Raw genomic sequence first — 24675 nt, forward strand, 5'->3', positions numbered from 1 at the left:
GCTTGTAGGTGAGCTTGAAAGCTGCTTGAACGTTCAAGCAAGCTTGTAAGCGAGCTTGGCGAACAGGCAGAGTCAGCTGGCGGGCCCCTTGAGCTTGTGAGCTGGCGTTCGTTGGCAAGCTGGGTTCGTGCAGGTGAACTCACTGCAGGCAAGCTTGACTTATGCGGGCGAGCAAGGCGTTCAAGCGAGGTCGAGCTCGTGCTGGCGAGCTCGATAATCAGGCGATCTTGACTCGTGCTGGCGAGTCAAGCAAACAGACGAGGTTGACGAGGTTTGGCGAGGTCAGGCACGTGCAGGAGAGCCAAACAAACAAGCAAGCTTTGGCTTGCAGGCGACTTGGCTTGGCCTCTTGCTTGGTTTGAGTACGCAAACAAGCCCTGCATGCTTTGAACACGCAGGCGAGCTCTAATGGGCGAGGTTTGAGCTCTCTTGTGTAAAGGCAATTTTTATTGCCTACAGGGATGTGACCACTAATAAGAGTAAGGATGCTACTCCCCCTATAGCTATGAAATGTGACCACTATAAGGGTGATGGGAGCCATGCCTCATTCCCAGGACGTGGAAAGTGGGTAGGCCCACTCCCACAAGCAAGCAGCCGCTCGCACTGTTCAAGCGAGGCTAACAGGCTTTGCAGGCGAGCTTGAGAACTGTTTGAACGTTCAAACGAGCTTGCAGGCGAGTTTGGCGAACAGGCGGGGTCGGCTGGCGGGCCCCTCGAGTGTGTGAGATGGCGTTCATTGACAAGTTAAGTTCGTGCGGGCAAACTTACTGCATGCGGGCTTGACTCATGCGGGCGAGGAAGGCGTTCAGGCAAGGTCGAGCTCGTGCTGACGAGCTCGATAATCAAGTGAGCTTGACTCGTGCTAGCGAGTCAAGCAAATAGGCGAGATTGGCGAGGTTTGGCTTGCAGGCGAGCTCTGCTTGGCCTTTTGAATGCAGGCAAGCTTGACTTGTGCTGGCAAGTTAAGCAATGCAGACGAGCTTTGGCTTGCAGGCGTGCAAAGCGTGTTGGCGAGTTTTGACTTGCAGGCGAGCTCTGCTCAGCCTTTTGCCTTCTTTGAGCACGCAAGCGAGCTCTAATGGGCGAGATTTGAGCTCTTTTGTGTAAAGACAATTTTTATTGCCTACAGTTTTACAAGAGAAGGCATCTTATGACTGCAATTGGGATGCCTAATCTTTTGAGATATAAGCGGACAGATGAGATAGAAGGGTAGTCATTCTAATGTGAAAGGGGAAGATACTAGTTCACTAGGTATATGGTAGTGAATGGCTAAGAGAGATGCATTGACTGTGGTGGGCAAAATGCATGATTGAATGGCGCACGATGCTTGTGCTGTCCATAGCATAGAGCAATAGCAAGTCTCGAGCAGCAAGAATAAAAGTACCTGGTACAGTAATACTAACAGTACAAGTCTCGTATCTGCAATTTGAAGCATTTGGTAGTTTGATCATCAAAAGATGCTAGCACTGCATTGCAGTGGCACTTAAAGTAGGACATACAGATCTAAAAATTTAATCCTTCTCAAGTAAGAGGGGTATTGTACAGCGTTGCTCATCTGTAAATTTTTGCCATGTATTAAGGGAATCATTTTTCCTCGCAATAGAGATCAGTAAGCCTTTCACTCAAATGAAAGTAGATGATAAGTTCAAGATATATAGTGTTGACCAAGTACAGATAGTAAGAACCAAAATCCGGACCAAAGGACCAATTACATTCAGAGAATCAGAGTAACTCATCCACATATCGAAATAGATGGATCTAACAGAAGTTAGAATTCGCGAGTGGTGAGCTTTTGTGTAAACATGCCATGATCGAGTAGCTGCGCCCTCAAGCTAATGTTCTATTTGCGGATAAGTACCCCGGAAGCAAAAGCACTGGAGGAATAGAAGTGTCATAAATACTTCAATTTTGGACAAGAACAATAATCCTTTTGGAAAAGATCGGTTGCTTCTGAGGAATCTACACATGTCCATAAGGAGAATTTTGTGAGCATATACAATTTAAATTTACAGCGACTCTTTCAAATCTTGGGTAGAACTTAGATTATTCAGTCAGCAGTCCAGCTTTCTGAAAGGTTACAAAACAGACCCCAAGCGCTCATTATTGGCATCACAACTAGAACAGAGGCCTGAGGTTCATAAAACAATGAAATGGAAAATGGTTATACGAAAAATTTGGTAAATAGAAATGTAGATGGCATCATAACTACGAATGTGCATACAAGTCAAAGGGAATACCAGAAAGAAGATGACCTCCTTGTTGGCAAGAGGAGCAGTGAATTCATTCATCTCCAGTGCCCATTTTACTGAACCTTGAAGCTGGATTAAAGAGGTTAAAAAAGTTATACCGTCTAGTGGAAATACTTTTTTAAAAGGTAATCCCATGCTTAGTGCATTTTGAATTCAGCAAGATAAATCAAGTCTGTTGCTGACCAGTAAACTAATGTTTGATATTTCACATTTAAAGATCATGAAACCATCCGGCGTTATGCGTAAGGAACAAAGGGGACTGCGAAGTTATTAGTATGGAGATAGTTACAAAGCAGAAGGTTCTCAGGGGACTGAAAACTCATTAGCATGGAGATAGCACAGTTATATAGCAGAAGGTTCTGCAAGATACTCCCAAGGGACAATTAAGGGCTTCAATAACAATGGATTATCCTTTTCTTTTGGGTTGAGGTATGGTGTCAGTGTATGGTGGTGTTAGAAAGGGGTGGGACGTTTAGTTTTTTATGTCTTAGGAATTTTTGGTCTTAAATATGATAATATTTCTAAAATGCAAAGTGAAATGAAGATAAATTAATGTTAATAAGAAACAAGGAAAAGATTAACACCTCATGGTGCCATTTTTTAATAGCTGACCACATTCTTTTAAGATGATCAATAGCTCGAGATATAAAAGACTTTGAGATATAATTTCCAGGAAAGAAAGCATCAACCAAGTCAGGTCCACCACCATCTGAAAGATAACCATAGCGAACACCTTTCATAAACTGCACAAGAGAAAACCAATCATATGAAATAGAGACTACAAATCTCCTAACAGACTCAATTCTGTGAATTTTTAGTCTAGCAGCTACGAATTCCTACAGGTGATTTTCATGCATAAATTAACATGCAAAACTTGTAATTATTTCCTCAGTAGCAAATCTTCTACTCTTGAACTGTTCCTGCTCAACACTCTAATCAAAATAACGAGATCTCTATTATTATTGAATATAAAATGCCATGCTGATTCATAGCTCATTAGCTGTAGGATGATTTATAGTGCATCTTTAAGACAGGATTTTAAGTGTTAAAGAGCTTTTAACCAATGAAAGAATGTGATATTATGTCATAACAAATAGATGAATGTACAATAACTTACCTTCAAAACACTAAAAAGGATAGGCCTTTCCTTCTGAGCCTTTGCTGTACTTTTCTTATGAACATTTGATTTCATAATCTATAAGAAATAAGTAAATAGTTAAAGAGGTTAATAACTAGCCTCTGCAGTTCTAAACTCACTTCTATAAGTGGGACAAATAAAGAACCTTCATCATTTGAAGTGATTGCTCAAGTTGTCTGATTTGAATCCATTGCTCTGTAATAATATTCTCCATCTATTCATATCAGCACAAGGATTTCATGACTACAAATTTCAATACTTTGTTAGCAGAAATAAACAAGCTGTGCAACCAAATTTTGGAGTAAAAAGCACGTAGTATAATAATATTGACAAATTCAGTAGATCTACTAGATCATCAATAGGCTAATATATTAAAAACTAAACCAATTAGAAAAGAGTAATGCTTCAGTACTCTAAAAATAAGAGTTACTTATTTACTATTGTAAAGGGCAGAACAGTTATTTAACCTCTTCAATCTCCACAAGAGTAAAACTGAAGCTACCTCCAGAAACTGAATTGTAGCCGCCATGCCCAATCCGGTGCTTCTCAAGAAAACCACAACATTAGTAAAGAAACCACAATCCTCTTCGAAAATTAAAATGGATCTCTTCTAATTTCTCTTCTTTTTTTTCTTTTTCCTTTCATTTTTGTTCTTTTAATAAATTTCCCCTTGGGAACTTGAGACTGAATTCTATCGAGGTGTTCCTCTAGTTTATTTTTAGTGTCCAACTCTGAATTTGCTTTACATGATCCATTAATGATTGAGGTTGACGGCGGCATAGATGTGGTTAGGTTCAAGGTGATGGTGAAGTCTGGAAATCTGGAATGACGACGGACTTGGAGCCCAACAGCAAGGTTGTGGGGTCCACCAATCAGTTATAAAAAATTGCTTTGAAGAATACACCCATGAGTGTATGTCATATATGTTTTATGCCATCGGAACTGTGAATACGGTTCCCACAAATGCACGGTTCCCACAAATGCACTGAGAAAAAAGTTGCAATTATTTACAAGTATGCCAGTGGTACTCCGCAAGTTTTAGAATTATCAGAGTACCGAAGCTGTCGGCATTAGAAAATGCATAGTTATTAGATGATTTTGCAAACCTTTTACCCAAGGTATAAAGATGGTGGAGCACAGGGATGAGCCTGGGGGAGCAGGCAGGGGCTCCATGCTTTATATATATATATTTTAAAAGACATTATGTATGGTAGTTGTATGTATTAAATAATATTAATATTAATATAAACCCCCACTTAAACATTTACCACTTATTAGATGTTTAGTGAAGTCCACAATCACTACAATTTCTCTCTCCTCCATTTCCCACTTTCTATATTCTTATATCTTTCTTCTAAAAGATCAGGTTTTATTTGTTGTATCATCTGGTTAAGAGTGAAATTAATTATCCTTAAACGCTCATAACCAAGTGCATTGTGAGAGAATTTTAATATTACACTAGCTAGCTTTCAATAATTTAGACAAGAAAAATCATGAAGAATCAATTGGTCCATTATTTTTTTTCCTTCTAATTTGTCATGAGCTGATTAGTACTTCTTCTCCATTACATCTTCTCCATTAATGTTTCAAACCATAGGTAGAAATTTGGTTAGGAGATTGCCCACGTTAATGCATATTCAATAGATTCAATTTTTTCTGAAAACTGTGATTTTGAGTTGCATGCTATAATGTTTTAAATTAGTTTCTTTATTGCAAATCCGTTCACTTGTGAAAGCTAATAGGATATCCCTGAAAAAGCTCTACCGCTTAAAAGGCTTCTCGAAACTGTGATTAACCTGATAACAGGCTTGACCTAATCTGCTCATTCGTGCAATCATGTCCCCCACCCCCACCCCCCAAAAAAAAATTTGAGGGGGTGGGGGGTGTAGGGAATCCAAAACTGAACAATCCCGAACTCTTCCACAGAGGAGCAATCAGAATGAGTAGAGAAGTTTTTCTATAATTAAGCGTCAAAGTGCAAAATCAACATTGTGTATGAGAATTAGCCTGTTCTCTCTTATCTGATCCTGCATGCTGATGTCAGTAGTATATATGCATGTATGTTCATATGCATGCATGCATGTATATACACACATCGTGTCCATATCCATACACTAGGTTTTCAAAGTCTGTCGCATCACAGTAGCTATATTGTGTCTTATTTGCATCTTGTATTATATCCATGTTTTACAAATGATCATAAGCATAATTTCTATGATAAGCAAGTAAAGACTGAATCTAGTAACTTCATTTTACATGTTAGCTTTAATGTGTAAACATGCATGGCAGGATCATTCCAGGACCTGCAATCAGTGATTACTCTAAGCACTCCTAGAATATAAGTATCAATACTGCTGATTTGATGAGCTCAAGAAATATCTAGACGAGAACAGAGCTTACCTTCACTATTACTGAAGTTACTTCTTTCACTTTGTTCTCCTCTTCATTTGCTTTAGACTCTAACATGTGGTAATTGAAGTTATTCTTTCTTGATTCAGCCCATAGAAGTCGTACCTGAACATTACGTATGTCCATGGCTCATGTAAGTATGTGTATCAAAGTAGCATACATTGTTTTTCCCACTACACTTTAACATTCTAGCACATCCGTGCTTCAGAGGCCTTTGCACCCAAATTACATAAACAAGTATGCATGTATTCAAAATACCAGGCTATAGAAGAGCCACTTATCTTTGACTGCCCACAATGAGACAAGACACAAGAATGCCCTACATGGAGTTTTGGTTGAGTGGGGCCGAATGCCAGACTCTGTTCCCTTTTCATGGCATTTCCAAGTTATAATTAATATACCACAACTAGAGATATGGAGATAAAGTATGTATGGTTCTATGAGTCACACACATTAGATGTATTTGTACCAAGCTGAAAAAAATTTAAGGGATTACGGGCTAATTGTATGTCCTTTATTTATCATGTCGTTCATGACCTATATAAATAGTTCCAAGAGATGTAAACCATAGAAGTTTGAGCATGAAGCGTAGGAATCTTTATGCTTCACCCAAATTATAGGCCAGCAGACAATACAATGAGGATTACAATATCTCTATAGAAATTTCTACGAGTGGTATGGTGCCATCAAAGACACATGGTACACAAAAGATGAGGTGGTGATGCGGATCGGGGCAGGCGCTCTGTTTCAAAAGTAGAAGGCTCTAGAAAGTGTTGCCTTCGGCGCCAGTCCAAATCCGATCGAAAAGTACGAGGTTCTGGATATTGTGAACTCTGGCGGGTACCCGAATCTGATATGGATCTAAAATGAGCAGATAGATTTTGAAATCGTCGATAATGTTTTAGAGCCGCATTGTAAGGCCTTGGCGGGGAGTGATCATTATTCATTGGGGGTCGAGTGGAGGAGATTCGACAACGACGATACTTGAACGGAGGTTGTTGTCAGGGTTCATAGTTGGAATCAAAGCATTGCGGCATCATCAGAGGAGGCAGGTGGTGTCGGATCTAGATGAGGTGGCGGATGGATAGTAGCAAAATTACTGCTCATGCATGCAAACAGTAAATGAGTTTACTATTCATCCGTGAACAGAAACTTTTTGCCCCTTGTTGATTTTTGTTTGTTTGTTTGTGGGGATCTTTTTGAGTAGTAGGATTATGGGAGAAAGATGGAGTATGGATAAGATTTAAAGTGGAGAATTTAAATATAACTAGGTCTTACACCTAGGGGCCTCATCTCCAAGGGCTTCACACCTCAAAGTGGCAAATCATATGCCAAAGAACACCTCACATGCTCAAGGGAGAATTATCAAACTCAATCTTTTATTCATCAATATCTATTTCTCATGGAGGATTACATCTCTTATTTAGAGAAAAAAAGTATCTAAATAGTTAAGAAAACAAATTAAAATCCTAAAGAAATCAAAACCTAACAAAACTAAAAGTTGCAATTAACTAAAATCCTAACTAAACTAGAAAGAGATCTCAAAATCAAGTCATAAAGAAATCCTAACTAAAATAAAAGATTACATGGAATCAAATAAAATATTACTAAAATTAAAATTATTCTAATAGATTTTATAATGTTTTAATAGACGGTCCATGATTATCTCGCATCAAATCTCCCTTTGTTAGAGAAAACTCGGCCTTGAGTTTTATTACGGGAGAGCGTAATGAATAATTTGACCGGTTGAAAGTACTCCGTCATGAGTTATAGGATCTTCAATATGAGTTGTAAATTCTTATATTTAGTTGGCAGTGGAGGGTCTGGAATAACAAACTTTAAAATAAGATTAGTTTGAGCCAACAATTTGCACAACATATTGATCTTAAAATTCGAGTTCTAGGCTTGACTTGATTTTGGGCTCTGGACTTGATTGAGCATTAGTTTTGGATCAACATTTGGCTCAATTTCTAGTTTAAGCTTGAGAACGGGCTCTCCTTCAGGTTTTTAGTATATGCTCCGATTTTGAATCAATTTCCAATTTTTGGTTAGCTTCTGGCTCGACCTCAAATTGTCTCTCCTGCTTAGGGTCGGGCTCAGGCTCTAAGATTGGTATTTTGCTTTGTTTTTTCTTCTATTTGAAAGCTTAGATTGTGATATTGTTTCTTTCTCAAAATTTATTTCAAATTTTAGTTCTTGTTTTTTAAGTTCTTGCAGCTTTGCCAAGTGGAAAAAAAATTTCTCAATGTATGGGCCTATACATGCTAAGGCTGAGGATTTGCTTAAACATGCCCAGATACCAGTTGATGCCGATCGGGCCGAACTCTATTTCGAAAGAACAAGGCTCTCGAATATGTTGCCTTTAGCGCCGATTCGGATGCAATCGAATAGTACGAGGTTCTGGATATTGTGAACTCTGGAGAGTACTCGAATCTGATCTAGATCTAAAAGGAGCAGATAGATTTTTACGTCGATAACTTTCCAGAGCCGCATTATAAGGCCTTGGCGGGGAGTGATCATTATTCATTGAGGGTCGAGTGTAGGAGATTCGGCAACGGCGATACTCGAACAGAGGTTATTGGGGTTCGTAGTTGGATATGAAGGACACACCATCGGAGGAGGCAGGTGGTGGCAGATCTCGAGGAGGTGGTGGATGGATTGATGTTCAACCATACAAACAATTAGTGGGTTTATTGTTCATCCGTGAACAAAAATCTTTCGCCCTCTTGTTGATTTTTGTTTGTTTGTTTGTGGGGATCTTTTCGAGGAGTAAGATTATGGGAGAAAGTTAAGAGTATGGATAAGATTTAAAGTGAAGAATTTAGATATAACTACGCCTCACACTTAGGGGCATCACACCCCAAAGTGACAAATCACACGCCAAAGAATACCTTACACGCTCAAGAGAGAATTATCAAACTCAAGTTTTTATTCATCAATGTCTATTCCCCATGAAAGATTACCTCTCTTATTTATAGAAAAAGAGACCATCTAAGCAGCTTAGAAAGCAAACTAAAATCCAAACCAAATCAAAACCTAGCAAAACTAAAAGATGGAATCAAATAAAATCCTAACTAAAGTAGAAAGAGATCTCAAGATCAAGTCCTAAAGAAATCCTAACTAAAATAAAAGACTACACGGAACCAAATCAAATATTACTAAAATTATAATTGTTCTAATAGATCTTAAAATTTTTTGATAGATGATTTATAATTATCCTGCATCAGGTTGTTAGCTTCCTAACTGATCACTTCTTATCACCAAACTACAGTCAACAACTTTGGCTAAGATGCTACTATTTAGAAGATTTTTTTTAATGTTAGCAGAGGCTGAATTGAAGTGGGGGCATAATAGGTGGGTGCAGGTGGTAGGAAAGAAGAGAGAAGAATTGAAGTAAAAGAAAAAAGATAAAAAAAGGCAAATAAGAAGAATGACTACAGATTAATTGTGTTACACATAATAATAGCTTCTAACATTATATTTTAAATACTTCTAAGCGCAGTTTTGCTTGCATGAAGTCAAAGGAGATAACCTCATGGCAAGCTGTCTGCTTCTATCTAACTGGGCATCTAGAAGTAGAAGTTGATTAATATGACTTGCTCAAAGCTCTAGGTTGATATTACTTATTCTCAATCTGTGCAATGTTTGTTTTGGTTGATGGCCAATGCAGACCACTTTCCCTTTTCAATGCATTTCCAAGCTATAATTACTATACCACAACTAGAGACATGGAGATAAAGTATGTATGGGTTCTTTGAATTAGAGACATTAGATCTACTTGCACCAAGCTGAAAAAAAATTAAGGGATGACGGACTAACTGCAAGTTCTTTGTTTAGCAAGTCATTCAAGACTTATATCTTTTACTCTAATTATAGGGTAGTGGATAGATACAATGAGGATTACAATATCTCTGTAGAATTTTCCACGAGTGCTATGTTGTCATTTGAGACACTAGGTACACAAGATATGAAGTGGTTAGCCGCCTAAGCAATCACTTATTATCACCAAACTATAGTCAACAACTTTGGCTAAGATGCTGCTATTTGCTTTTGTCTGTGTGCACCTTTTCAATGCATTTCCAAGCTATAATTCCTATACCTCAACTAGAGGTATAGAGATGAAGTATGTGTGGGTTCTTTGAACCATAAACATTAGATCTACTTGCACCAAGCTAAAAAACACCGTCTGTGCTATGTTTTATTCTATTGTCAGCACTGTCTATCCTAAGCCAGGATAAAGGAGGAGGGTTGCGTTAAATAGCCGACAGCCAGCATAAAACATAGTCGGATCCACATGACATGAATCCTATACAATATTCGTTAAGATATCCCCACCGCAATGTGTTGCATCGATGCCACCCCAATGCAATGATAAGTAACCAATGGTGGTTTGCTAGGACATTCCCCAGAAGCGGTGCGTTACATTGATGATACTACCCCGGTGTAATGACAAATAAGCAAGGATGTTCTAAGACATTACAATCCTCTAATAGGTTGTCAAATAGTATTAGGCTTAGACTAGAGCGTCATAAGAGATGGCATGATAGGAGACTTTTACAAGAGAAGAAAATTAGGTTAGCTACTTGAAATATAGGTACACATACAGGAAAGACAATAGAATTAGTAGATATCATTTTTAGAAGAAAGATGAGTATAATTTATTTACAGGAAAGTAAATGGATAAGTGAAAAATCTACAAGAAATTGAAAAGAATGGATATAAACTTTGGTACACAGAAAAAAAAAGAATAGAAATTGAGTAGGAGTAGCTGTAGATAACATAATAAAAGATAGTGTCGTAGATGTAAAAAGACTAGGAGATGGAATACTATTAATAAAAATTATTTTTATTAATATTGTTAGTGCTTACACTCCACAAGTAGGGTTGCTCGAGAATACTAAAAGGGATTTTCGGGATAACTTAGATAAATTGATTCAAGGAATTCTACTAGGAGAGAAATTATTTATAGAAGAAGACCCTAATGAGCATGTTGGCAAGCATAATAATGGACATGAGAGAATACATGGAGGGTTTGGGTATGGAATTAAGAACAATATGCGAGAATCAATTTTGGAGTTTGCAACATCGTATGATTTGATAACAGCAAATACACAATTTATAAAAAGGGATGAACACTTGATAACCTTTAAAGTGAATCTAATAGTAGTTGAATAGACTTTTTTCATACAAGAAGGGTGGATAGGTTAATATACAAAGTTGTAAAATTATATCCGGAGAGAATTTAACTTCACAACATAGGTTGATGATATTAGACTTTTCTATTAAAAAGTGGAGTAGGCGAACTAATATGAACAAAAGATTAAGAACTAAATGGTGGAACTTAAAAAGAGAAAACTTAGTACTTTTTAAGAATAAGATGATGAAAGAAGATACATGGAATATAAATAATGAGACTAATAATATGTGGAATAGTATGTCCTCTTGTGTTAAGAAGGTGGCTAAGGATATTCTAGGAGAATCTAAGGGTTGTAGATTAGATAGTAAGGAGAGTTGGTGATGGAATAAAGAACTACAAAAAATGATTAAAGAGAAGAAAATATTATATAAATATTGGCAGAAGTGTGTGAGCAAGGAAAACTTTGAGAAATATAAGTTAGTAAGGAAAGAAGCAAAAAGAGCGTTTAGTGATATTAAATACAAAGCTTATGAAAATTTAAGTTGGAATCTTAAGGAGTATATATATATGAGAAATATGAAGAAACTTGGTACCAAGTTCTTTCATTGAACTTGGTAGTGAGGTAGCCAAATCACCCTCCTACATCACGCCTCGAAGATGGAGCCTATTTTTTAAAGTAGGTGAGGCTCTCTCTTCGAGGCGTGATGTAGGGTGGGGATTTGACCACCTCACTATCAAGTTCAATGGAAAAACTTGGTACCAAGTTTCTCCATATTTCTATATATATATATATGCTAAGATGAAAAAAGGAAAAGTAATGACTTGGGTAAAATTAGGTGTATTAAGATTAAAGATTGAAGAGTTTTAGCAAACAATGAGGAAATAAAAGAAAGGCAGAGGAGCTACTTTCATAAATTATTTAATGATAACAAAAAAGGTGAGCAACATAGAGCATTTGACCATATAGTGAATGATATAAACTATAGTTATTTTCTAAAAATTAAGATCAGTGAGGTTAAAGATGCTCTAAAGGAAATAAAAAATAGAAGAGCCGTAGGACCGGATAATTCCCTATTGAAGTTTAGAAATGTCTTGGAGATATAGGATTAGGATTGTTGATCAAATTATTTAATAAGATTATTGAGACAACGAGAATGCCCGATGAGTGGAGAATTAGTACATTGATACCGATTTATAAGAATAAAAGAGAAATACAAAGTTGTTCAAACTATCATGGTATTAAACTCATGAGTCATATTATAAAACTTTGGGAGAGGATAATTGAGCAAAGACTAAGAAAAGAGACAAGTGTATCTGAAAACCAATTTGATTTTATGCTCGGGAGGTCAATTATGAAACCTATACATATTTTGAGACGGTTGATGGAGAAACATAAAGAAAAAAAGGATCTACATATCATTTTCATTGACCTAGAAAAAACTTATGATAGAGTGCTTAAGAGGTAATATGGCGGATTTTAGAAAATGAATACGTATCTAGTATATCTATTGATGTAATTAAAGATATGTATGATAAAGTAACAACTAAACTAAGAACTAATAAAGAAGAGACTAAGTCATTTCCTATAATCATAGGTTTACATTAAGGGTCAGCCTGAAGCCCTTGTCTTTTTGCTTTAGTTATGGACTAGCTTACTAGACATATTCAGGATGAAGTACCATTTTATATGTTAGTTGCTGATGATATAATATTAATTGACGAGAATAGAATAAGCATAATTTTTAAAGTAGAAAAGTGGAGACAACTCTTGAAACTAAATGTTTTAGAATTAGTAGAACAAAAACTGAATACATGGAATGCATTTTTAGTAAACTAGAAGGAGAAAAGAGTCTATAGTACATAGTAATGGCCAAGAAATATCTAAAAGCAATCAATTTTGCTATTTAGGATCAATCATTTGGTATGATGGTGAGATTGAGGATGATGTTGTCAATATAATTAAATCGGGATGTTAAAATGGAGGATGCTTTGGGAATCTTGTGTGATCGTAGAATATCAGTTAGACTTAAAAGTAAATTCTATAAGAGTTATAATACCAACAATGCTTTACGGATCAAACTGTTAGGCAATTTAAAAATATGTGCAAAAAATGAGTGTAGCAGAAATGAGAATGTTGAGATGGTCTTGTGGGTATACACTAAAACATAAGATAATAAATGAGTGCATCTTTTGTAAATTAGATATTACTCCTATAGAGGATAAAATGAGAGAGAATCTATTAAAGTGGTATGGCAATGTACAACGTAGACCTCTTAGTGCACCGGTTAGTAGAAGTGATAATATTATAGTTAATGGAGCAAAGAGATCTAAAGTTAGACCTAGAAGGACTTGGTTGGAACTAATTAAGAAAGATATAATTATGGTTAGCTCAATAGAGGAGATGACCCATAATAGAATGGAATATAGACGACTCCAAACAGTTAGGATAAAGGATTTATTGTTGTTGTTGTTGACTAAGCTGAAAATAAATTTAAGGGATAATGGGCTAACTGTAAGTCCGTTATTTAGCATATGTCGTTCAAGACCTATATAAATAGTTCCAAGACATGTAAATCATAGAAGTTTGAGTATGAAGTGTAGGACTCTACACGCTTCACCCTAATTATAGGCTAATGGATAGCTATGTAGCACGGACACGGATCCGACACGGCCATCCGACACGCCGACACGAGACAAATCCTAAAAAATACATAGGATACGTGTGTTCGACACGGACACGACACGACACGACTTCATGTTATGCGTGTCCGTGCTTCATAGATGGATAGCTTACAATGAGGATTACAATATCTCTGTAGAAATTTCTACGAGTTGTATGGTGTCATCAGAGACACAAGGTACACAAAAGATGAGGTGGTTAGTCACCTAAGCGATCACTTTTTATCACCAAACTACAGTCAACAACTTTGGCTAAGATGCTACTATTTGAAAGATTTTTTTTCTTTTTAAGTTAATGGAGGCTGAATTGAGGGAGGGGGTCATAATAGGTGGGTGCAGCTAGCAAGAAAGAAGAGAGAAGAAAAATGAAGTAAAAGATAAACTAGATTAAAAAAAAGGAAATAAGAAGAAGAATGATTGCAGATTATGTGTGTTACACATAATAATAGCTTCTAACATCATATTTTAAATACTTCTAAGAGTAGTTTTGCTTGCATGAAGTCAATAGAGATAACCTAACGGCGAGCTATTTGCTTCTGTCTAACTAGGCATCTAGAAGTAGAAGTTGCTTAATATGGTTTGCTCAAAGTTCTGGATTGGTACTACTTATTCTCAATCTATGCAACATTTTTTTGGTTGATGGCCAATGTAGACGTCTTTCCCTTTTCATAGCATTCCAAGCTATAATTATTATACCGCAACTAGAGATATAAAGATAAAGTATGTTTGGGTTCTCTAAATCACACACATTAAGGGATAACGGACTAACTATAACTCCTTTATTTAGCATATCGTTCAAGGCCTACATTAATAGTTCTAAGTCATGTAAACCATAGAAGTTTGAGCATGAAGTGCAGGACTCTTTATGCTTCACCCTAATTATAGGCTAGTGAATGAATACAATGAGGATTACAATCATCTGAGACACAAGGTATATAAAAGATGACGTGGTTAGCCACCTAAATGATCACTTCTTATCACCAAACTACAGTCAACAACTTTGGCTAAGATGCTGCTATTCGGAAGATTTTTTTTTAAACATAGCAGAGGTTGAACTGAGGGAGGGGGCATAATAATAGGTGGGTGCAGGTGGCAGGAAATAAGAGAAAAGAAAATTGAAGTTAAAAAAAGATTAAAAAAAGTAAATAAGAAGAAGAATGACTGTACATTACAATGCTGTACACATAATAATAGCTTCTAACATTAATATTTTAAATAATTCTGAGTGCAATTTTGCTTGCATGAAGTCAAAGGAGATAACCTCATGGCGAGCTATCTACTTCTATCTAACTGGGCATCTAGAAGTAGAAGTTGATTAATATGGCTTGCTCAAAGCGCGGGGTTGATACTACTTACTCATAATATGTGCAATGTTTGTGATCACGCAAAAATCACAAAAATGTTTTCATGAGTAGCCACCAGCATAGTAAAATGTTTTCATATATAGCCACCAGCCTAGTTGCCTACCCAATACACAAACACACATGAACAAAACAGGGAGGGAGGGAGAGACCTCTTGTTCCAGCGCTGCAACCACTGTTTCAGAATCTGAAGAGCTACCTGCCGATGTCTGCAAAACATAATCAGTTACGTCATATCTTAGAGAATTGATGAACATCAATCACTTACAGGTTTGATCAAAAACTCTCATAAGGTCATACATGTATGGTAAGAAGTAAGAACACAATGCAAGAAAAATTATTCGAATAAAATTACAAATAATGAATAACCCTAATATATGCTAATGTTCGCGGAACTCAACCCAGGGTTCTACATCTCAACAAGCATGTCCCCAATCCTATCAGTGGCCATGTCTATGCGTACAACGATCAGAAGTTGGATAATTACAAATACTGCAAAACTAATACACTGCTTCATACATAACCAAGGACATATTTTTAGTAATAGAAAAGGTAAATTCCCACTACAATATAGTCAAAACATGATGATATCAATTTGTTTCCATAACTAAAGAAACCAAATAGAATTTGATGACATAAAAAAGATAATCAGAACAATATAAGAATTATATAGGAAAAACTAATTGGACGAAAAACTTGATGAAGGATGAAAAACATACCTTCATTTTATTTAGAGAATTCTGTAGAAACTGGATCTCATGTTCCAGCTCCTCAATCTGCTTGTTGTATTCATCTAAATCCAGGGTTTTAGAAACTAAGATGTAGGTATTCTCCTCTAGAATGGTCTCTGCATTTATTGGCCAATAATTAGGAATCAAAAAGCATCAAAAGTTTAGCTGAGTTCATAAAAATGTAAGTGCAGTTCAAGTACAAAATATGACCATCTTCGTATGAAATAATAGCATTTCAAAAGCGTCATTTTTGGTATTCTTTTGATTGTTTCTCTGTCATGTCTTTACAAATACTCGCCTTCAATTAGAATAACTTGTTGTATAATAGTTTATGTTCAAATTGTTAGCACATATGGGCGGCCCAGCCAAATTGAGTGGGTAGGTCATGAGAGGAGATTTAGCTCTATTAGAGCCTAGTTTCTAAGGTTAAGGAGTTTCTCTTTCTTACAAATATATATGCAGAGATATATAGAGAATATGTGAGATATTTAAAATACTACAACCGTTATCTGCTTCCTCTTCTCAATTCTATGATTTACGCAGTAGTTGCAGGATGATAAGCGGGTGCTTTTCGCCATTCTAATGATGTGATTGCGCTCTGACCATTGTTTGAAGAAGAACAGGTATGTGGCGGTGTATTTAAGAAAAACAGTTAAAAGAATAACCCATAATTGAACCCACTGCCAGAGCAGCAGGTTCTCCGGTCACTGGCACAGGGTGTCGAGGGTCGATGGAGTCAGACGCCATCGGCTCAACCCACCTACGACGCCCAACGTTGTTTGTGAATAGTGTTAGGCGTTGCTCCCCACCGCGACGATAGCAAGTGTCGTTCATGCCGACTGCAATGAGCGCCATCAATGGTGGGGGCCTAGGTTGGGTTTAGGGGGTGACAGGGGAGCACTGTTAGAGGTTGCCGCCGCCAACCCCTCAGATACAAACCTTTATGGTTTCTGAAACCCTATGGGCATAATAGTATTTTGGATTTTATTTTTTAGTTTCTTTTTAAAATTCAAAAATTATGTTGATAAATTATCTCTTAAATCAAAAAATTATTTTAAAAATAGTAAAAGTATCTAAACATTTCTAGGAAAATTTTAGAAAATATTTTTATTATTTATCTTCAGAAGCTTTAGAAATTCCTGATATGAGGCTCACTAGATTTCATAATAATGAGTTTTTGAGATTTTACAAAAATAATTTTTTGAACATTGGAAGTTCAAAGAAGTTATTTTTATACACCAGAAAATTAATTTATAGAATCCTAATAAAATCTTAAAGATTTTGATAAGTAGTTGTTCCTTAGGAGCGCCTGGGGCAGGTACCAATTTTACGTGAAATGAAAAACCCTAATAAATTTGACAATATAAATCAATAGATAAATATAAAAAAAATGAAATTGTTTGTTTATGTTTGTCATGCCGCATGTTCAGAAGCATACTAAATCTTATAAACAAATAATTTCAAGTGGGAGATTTCGGGTAGAGATGACACACTATCCAATTAAGTCAAATCTCCAAAAACTCTAATATTTCATTTAAAAATTTGATAATGATTTAAAAATTATATATTTAAACACCGTGATTGGGGTCCTACGCCTTCTCTTTGTTTGGTTTGTAATTTTATTATTGGTATGAAATGTTTGATGAGATGGAATGTTCATCAATGAAGAACACTACTCCACGTAAATGTTAATAAACTTAATATATCCATAATTAAAGTGACATAATCTTTCTCTTAGAAATAACGTACCAAAACAGTTATTCTGACATCAGTCTGTGACTGAGTAGTTGAGATATTTTTGACGAAAGGTCCATTTTCTCCCTAAGAGCAGGAGAATTTGGTGAGTATTGAGGTTGTAATGCCCAAGTCAAAACTGGGTTCAACTTGGACTCAAAAGTTTTGAGGCCGGTCAGTACAAGATTTGGAAGCGAAAACATCGTTCAAGTGGTCCACTAGGATGGACTTCAAAGAGAAGCGATCTTAATGAGTACGAGGATACTTCAAATGCAAAGAGTTTCCAAGATTCTCTTAATGCGAGATTCTGATATGTCTCGTCAACAAGGATATGAGTTCTTATTATTATGTTGGATTCAAATGAGATGACTGCTAGGCAGTACATCAAATTCACCTTCAGATGATAACATCTATAATCAATGATCATGAGATAGCTAGTATTGTATCAAGCTAGCAGCGGCAAATCCGAGTAATTATCAGGGCTTTATATAACTCCATGAAAGATATTTGTTAGTTTTGTTGTACGTCGCAGATGCGATAACTTTTGAGGACGTGCAAATAAAAATGAAGTCAGGGTCTAAACACTAGGGCATGCTCAAGACAAAAGTATCTACTTCGGTTTTCGAAGCTGAATACTCGAGGTACAAGGTTGAGAGCCTCATTGCAATGGGTACACAAAGATTTTCGGAATAGGTTTTGAAATAAAAAAAAGCCAAATAAAAGGTGAATATACCAATTGATAAGAGCATGATCAGTTGATTTGATTGCAAACAAGCCGATTATTTCACGCTTGAGGGTGCGTAATCGAGAAAACTCAAAACTCGTTAACCACTTCTATAGGGTAGAGATGGGTTCATAGAATTTTAGAAGACTCCAAATGGGAGCAAAAAGATCTAGATGCGACTACAGAAAAGTGTTGGGCACCGGTGCATGTAGGTTTCTGTTGAGTTTAGGGAATAAATAGATCTTGTAGGGTATTTTATACGCTCCCACAATGTGGAGGAATCTATCTTTCGATAATTAGGCTTGTCAGATTCATTTTTTTTTTTTAGTTTCCTATTTGTGGGTAACTTAGATTTGCTTCAGGATTTCTTTGCTTATAAAACGTCAAGTTGATAGCTTAGTTGATTTTAGAATGTGGTTCATTACTAGATAACTGAGTTATCTTCTACTTTGAATTAAGATTAGATTTGATATATGGTATAGTAGACTAAGTCATATTAGAGGACACATGTATGCTCGGCAAGGGTGACCTCCTTGGTATGTATACCAAGATATATCTGTCCATCTATGAGTATAGTCTTGTAGATAAAATCACTGAGAAGCTGCTTGGAAAGGCTGGGAGTATCTCAGTTGCAATTAGTTCACTCTGATAGATGCAGACTAGTATTTATGAAGGTACAAAGTGGAGGGCCTTAATTCCTCATGGTTAAAGAGAAATTATGTATTCGATCATGTGTATCTGATCTCGCGCCTAGTTGAGCAATTGGTTTTATTTCAAGAGCTAAATCAACAAGGTGGATAATCAATTAAGCAAAAGTAATAGCCCTTTGCATACTAACCATAAGAGTATCTATCTAGCTAGTTCAGGAAACTACGTCACGAGAAGAGAAAAATTAGACAGTTGACAATACCCTATATTCTGTAACAAATGGTATTGCAAAAATAAGGAATATAACTATCTATATATGGGTCAAAGTAGCTACCCATTCGGTTTTGGGGAAATGTGCTATTGATAACGGCATATACTTTGAACCATGTACTTCCGAAATCAATTCAGTTTACACCTTATGAGTAATGGATGGCTAACAGTCGTTGTTAGATCATTATGTCTATGTAGGAGTGTTGCTTTCATATACTACTTTTCATTGGATGAGAAGTTCAGATCCTAGAATGTTGAAGTGTATTTACATACACTATTTTAGATACTCTGCGGTTATGTTTACATGTAAGCAATATGATGAGACTATGGCCTAGAGAGTTATGGCATATTGATTTCCTCGAGGATTACTTGCATAAAGAAGAAATAGGTCAAGATTTGGGTTAATACGAGATCGAGAAGACTATCACAGATCCAGCAATTGAAAGAAATTTGTTCCCTTACTAGCTGGAAACAGTAGGAGCGAGATATTTTTAGATGACTTGTAGCCATCTACATAATTTCAACAGCCTCTGAGATCATTCCATGTAGTAGTACCAAAATGATACTTTGAGATTGATGGGAAAATATTCATGGTAGCATCGCATGCTGTTGCGGAATCCAAGTCATGTAGGACACGATTTCTGGGTCTATAGCAAAAGAGTGGAAATCAGCAATAGATGAGGAGCTTAAGTTCATGAGGAAGAATCAAGTCTAAGACTTAGTGAATCTTCCAACTGATTATAGGGCAACTGAAAATAAATAGGTTTTCAAGGTCACGCAAGACAACACATTCAAGTGATGCAGACCACACTTGATGATGAAAGTGTAACCAAGTAGTAAGGTGGACTACCGAAAGAGACGTTTTATATGGTATTGAAAATCGATACTATTCGCATGATATTAACTCTCATAGCGCAAATAGATCTTGAACTAGTCCAAATGGACATCGATAGAGCTTTTATGTAGGGAGAACTGGAAAGAAATCCATGTGGATCAATCTTTATGTTTCATAGCCGAGTGACTTGAGCAAAAGGTGTACAAGTTAAAGGATCCTACATATGACTTGAAATATTTTTCCAGTGTAGTATTTTTTATCCTATTGGACCGTGCTGGGTCATGGTTACCAGATGTATCCTAAGCTGATAGAAGTTTAAGATCCTATCATCGTATGTAGATGGCATATTGTTGACTGAGTGCAGCATGGAGACCACTAGGACTCCAATTGCTAAGAGTCAGGCTCTAAGTATAGAGCAATGTCCTGACATGAAAGCAGAGAAAAAGCTAATTCTACGAATTTCATTAAGGAGTATAATCGATAGTCTTGTATGTATACAATAATCGACACATCCTTTATAGTAGAACTGAAGAGTGGGCATTAATTTAGGACCCTCATATATTTGATTTGAATTGCACTTCATGTATTATGCTAAAACAGAACGGACTCTGGCCTACAGAGATATTCAGATGTTGACTGGGCTTACAATCTTAATGGGAGAGTGTTGATGTCCAGTTATATCTTCTTATTAATGACGGGGTCATTTTATGTCCTTAGAAGCAGTGTCGTATAGTCTTTTTTCACTTGAAACGGAATATGTAGTGATTTACAAGATAGCACTAGAGGCAACTTAGTTGTGCAGATTCTTGGAGAATTTGACTATAGCGTGATATGTAGAGGTCATTGTTTTAAGGGAAAAATGTGTTAGGGCCCCAAAAACAGAAACTTCATGTGCTGCAACCCCTCCTAGTTTCCCCATGTGGTTCAGCCCCTTGAAGTGTGATATTTTATGTTGCAGCTTCTTTTTAGCAATTATTGCATACCAGCTAAGCTAAAATCCCCAAAATATCTTTATCCCCCCTTATCAATCCCTCAGACCCAGCGCTCATATCCTCTCTATATCTCTCTCATATCCTCTCTCACTCTCCTCTCTCTAAAACCAATGGCATTTTCAAGCTCGTCGCTCTGGCCCTCGCCCTCCTCACCATCGCCGCCTCCGCCCAGGCCCCCAAGGCTCCCCTCGAGTTCGCCGCCGCCTCCCCTCCTCTCCTCCACCCGACCTCCTCGCTATAGCTCGCCGTTGCTCCCCGCCTCACCCTCGACTACGCCGGAGTTCTTCGCTGCCACTCTCCGCCTTAAGTTCAACGTTTCCCTCTCCTCCTCCGCCCTCCTCGCCGTCGCCACCTCCGCCCAGGCTCCCAAGCCTCCCCCGAGTTCGCCGCTACCTCCCCTCCTCTCCTCCGCCCGACCTCGTCGCCGTAGCTTGCCGTCGCTCCCTGCCTCGCTCTCGACTACGCCAGAGTTCGTCATTGTCGCTCTTCTCCTCGCCGACAAGTTTGAGAAAAGATTTCTTTTTTAATTGAATACGCGCTCATTTTCGTTAAATTTTGTGTTCTTGTACACGTTAATAAAATGAGAGGTTGCTTGGCGTCAGTCAATGTGTAAGAAAACACAACAGGAGATTAATACCCGAAAGATGATGCACGAGAAAACAAGAGGAAAAGGAATGAAGCATCCGTAAAATCTTCTATAAAGAATAAACTTAATATTCAGGATTGAAACGTTATTTGATCACCGAATGAACTCGATGCATGTAGCAGAAAGAATAAGGTAGAGGAAAAGATGAAAGAAAGAAATGTCACCGTATTAGTAATGCGGTCAAGAGTGGTTATATAAGAGCTCTTTTGATCATATATAACACGTCACTGGTTAGAACTAACACGTCACGGGCTAAAACTAACACGCCGCGGGCTAGAACTAACACGTGTTATTAACTGGATCAGGTTAGTTCTAACCAGTGACGTGTTAGTTCTAGCCCGCGGCGTGTTAGTTCTAGCCCGTGACGTGTTAGTTCTAACCAGTGGCGTATTATATATGATCAAGAGAGCTCTTATATAACCACTCTTGACCGCATTACTAATACTTTATTGCAAGCAAGATTTTTTTTTTTTTTTTGGTGTGGAAATAATGTCAAATGCTTCAACAGAAAAGCTATGAGGCAGCAATCGAAAGATATGAAAAGTTCTATTTCTTAAAATAATTTTCTTAATTGGACAATCTCGTGTAGAATTGATTCCTTAAAAGACAATTCTTAAATTAGACTAGCCCATATTTAACGTGGGCACTGACCTGATACCAATATATGGAGCTACGTCACCGTAATTCGATATTTACTTAGACCGGTTAGACAAGGCTTTCTTAATCTTTGATAAACAAAGCCTATTATATAAATATATTAGGGACTCTTAATGAATCCTACTTGCTGAAATGAACAAATGGTATATTTTAAAGCCATTGTTCGTAAAGCTACTTATCACAATGTCCTATGAAGAAATATAATAACCTTACTATTGACATTGTAACTAATCTACAAATGGCAGAATGAATTTTGTTTCCAATAACGGGATACAAGATGTAATGTGAATTGGCAACAGCACCTCCTACAAATTTTTTAAGGAGTACAAAATATCAAGCAACATGTTACTCGCTTTCTGAACAATAGAAAACGACATTTCACGGACAAGACGTCAGGGATGTGAATGTAAACATTTTAGCAGTTCGCCTTTAGATTGCAAATTAATATTATATAGAAGTGATGGATCTGGATTTGGGATGAAAGAAAGAAATGCCACCGTATTAGTAATGCGGTCAAAAATGGTTATATAAGAGCTCTCTTGATCATATATAACACGCCACGGGCTAGAACTAACACGCCGCGAGCTAGAACTAACACGCTAGTGGTTAGAACTAACCTGATCCAGTTAATAACACGTGCAAGTTCTAACCAGTGGCGTGTTAGTTCTAGCCTGCAGCGTGTTAGTTCTAGCCTGTGGCATGTTAGTTCTAACCAATTGGCACAGTTGGAGAGGAGTATTTCATCATTGTAGGGTTTGCATGAAAGTTATCCAGGAGAGTCATTTGGGTGCTTTGGCCAAAACCTCTCATTTCAACACTAGTGCATGTGTGACACATGGAGATATGTTATTCTCCAGTAAATCTTTTATTATAGATCAGCATTAGGCAAAAGTTATCACTTGGATGGTCTATCCAAAAAAATTGTTGTCCCTTGGCTGTTATGGAGCAAGGTGATGTGGGAGTGACATCATGTGTAGCAGGAAAATTATGATCTTGCTAGTCATTTTCAGTTGTATGTAAATATCTTGAAATGGCAATCCTCTAACCTAGGTAGATTGCCGTTGAAATGGTTTATAAAGCTTTCTGGCTGCTCGAATTGGAAACATAAATTTGGCAATCAACGCTATAAGTATCTCAGCTATGGCTTTCTTGCTTTTGTTTTGTGATAGCTTATTTAACATGAGGTCCAACGTGCATCCAGGTCGAAAAGGCTTTCAGGGAAGGTACAGCCCGTCAAAACGCACATGGTATGTTTGTTTCTCTTGCCTTGAAGCTGTTAGAAGAGCGTGTTCATGTTGCTTGCAAAAAGATGATTACATTAAAGAAGCAGGTACTTGTTTATCTTTTATATGTTGCTAGTAGTTTAAATGAGATGACAATATTGTTGGTGGGCTTCAATACTGACAATCATCCAACAGATCAAACTTCTCGAAGAAGAAGAAAGGGAGAAGCGTGAAGAGGAGGAGAGAAGAGAGAGGAGGAAAGCAAAAGAGCGGGAGAAAAAGCTTCGAAGAAAAGAAAGACTCAAGGGAAAAGAAAGGCAGAGGGAAAGAAAACAAAATGAATCAAATCCTCTTCATCTTGCTTCACCAGCATCTACAAATGACTCATCCACAAGATCATATATAACACGCCACTGGTTAGAACTAACACGCCACGGGTTAGAACTAACACGCCGCGGGCTAGAACTAACACGCCACTGGTTAGAACTAGCACGTGTTATTAACTGGATCAGGTTAGTTCTAACCAGTGACGTGTTAGTTCTAGCCTAGTTCTAGCCGCGACGTGTTAGTTCTAGCCAGCGGCATGTTAGTTCTAACCAGTGGCGTGTTATATATGATCAAGAGAGCTCTTATATAACCACTCTTGACCGCATAAATGGAGGCTATGTATCCACTGACATTTTCCGGCATCAATTGAGTTTTAATTAGATGCCATTAGGAAAATAATGCACTTATCTATCGAATAATCTGTGGTTACTAAGACACTGAATAGTGCTTCTGATCCCATTGTATACTACGTACACTATTAAAAACCAAGTGAGGGTACCAAAAAGTTAGGATGACATCTGATGTTTCATTCAGCAACTAATATTTCATGCCCAAAAAATAATAATGCCTCAAAACTTTAACTAATCCTCTAAAATTCTCATGTTTTTTATACATTAATAGCCAACGCGTACAAGAACCAGAAATTCTCATGTTTTTTATACATTAATAGCCAACGCGTACAAGAACCAAAATTTAACGAAAATGAACGCGGATTCAATTAAAAAAGAAATCTTTTCTCAAGCTCGTCGGCGAGGAGAAGAGTGGCAACGTCGAACTCTGGCGTAGTCGAGGGCGAGGCGGGGAGCGACAGTGAGCTACGACGACGAGGATGGGCAGAGGAGAGGAGGGGAGGCGGCGGCGAACTCAAGGGGAGCCTTGGGGGCCCTGAGCGGAGGCGGCGACGGCGAGGAGGAC

The 24675-nt window shown here is 37.4% G+C and overlaps 1 protein-coding gene across 4 annotated transcripts in view; it reads right to left on the reverse strand.

The window, feature by feature from the left end:
• Nucleotides 1552–24675, reverse strand: part of LOC109823241 — a 28799-nt gene continuing 5675 nt past the window's right edge. The window contains exons 2-10 of one of the 4 annotated variants that reach the window (XM_020389527.1): nt 15693–15820; nt 15126–15182; nt 5788–5901; nt 3855–3929; nt 3533–3601; nt 3367–3444; nt 2834–2992; nt 2238–2318; nt 1552–2128 (exon numbers count right to left, since the gene is read on the reverse strand). In XM_020389527.1, the coding sequence (XP_020245116.1) occupies nt 2048–2128; nt 2238–2318; nt 2834–2992; nt 3367–3444; nt 3533–3601; nt 3855–3929; nt 5788–5901; nt 15126–15182; nt 15693–15820 (842 nt within the window). In that variant the 3' untranslated portion in view covers nt 1552–2047. The remainder of the gene's footprint in view (nt 2129–2237; nt 2319–2833; nt 2993–3366; nt 3445–3532; nt 3602–3854; nt 3930–5787; nt 5902–15125; nt 15183–15692; nt 15821–24675) is intronic. The other 3 variants (XR_002242400.1, XM_020389530.1, XM_020389537.1) reach the window with 3 other exon arrangements.

Source organism: Asparagus officinalis, chromosome 1 (assembly GCF_001876935.1).
Source record: "Asparagus officinalis chromosome 1, Aspof.V1, whole genome shotgun sequence".
Classification (NCBI taxonomy): domain Eukaryota; kingdom Viridiplantae; phylum Streptophyta; class Magnoliopsida; order Asparagales; family Asparagaceae; genus Asparagus; species Asparagus officinalis.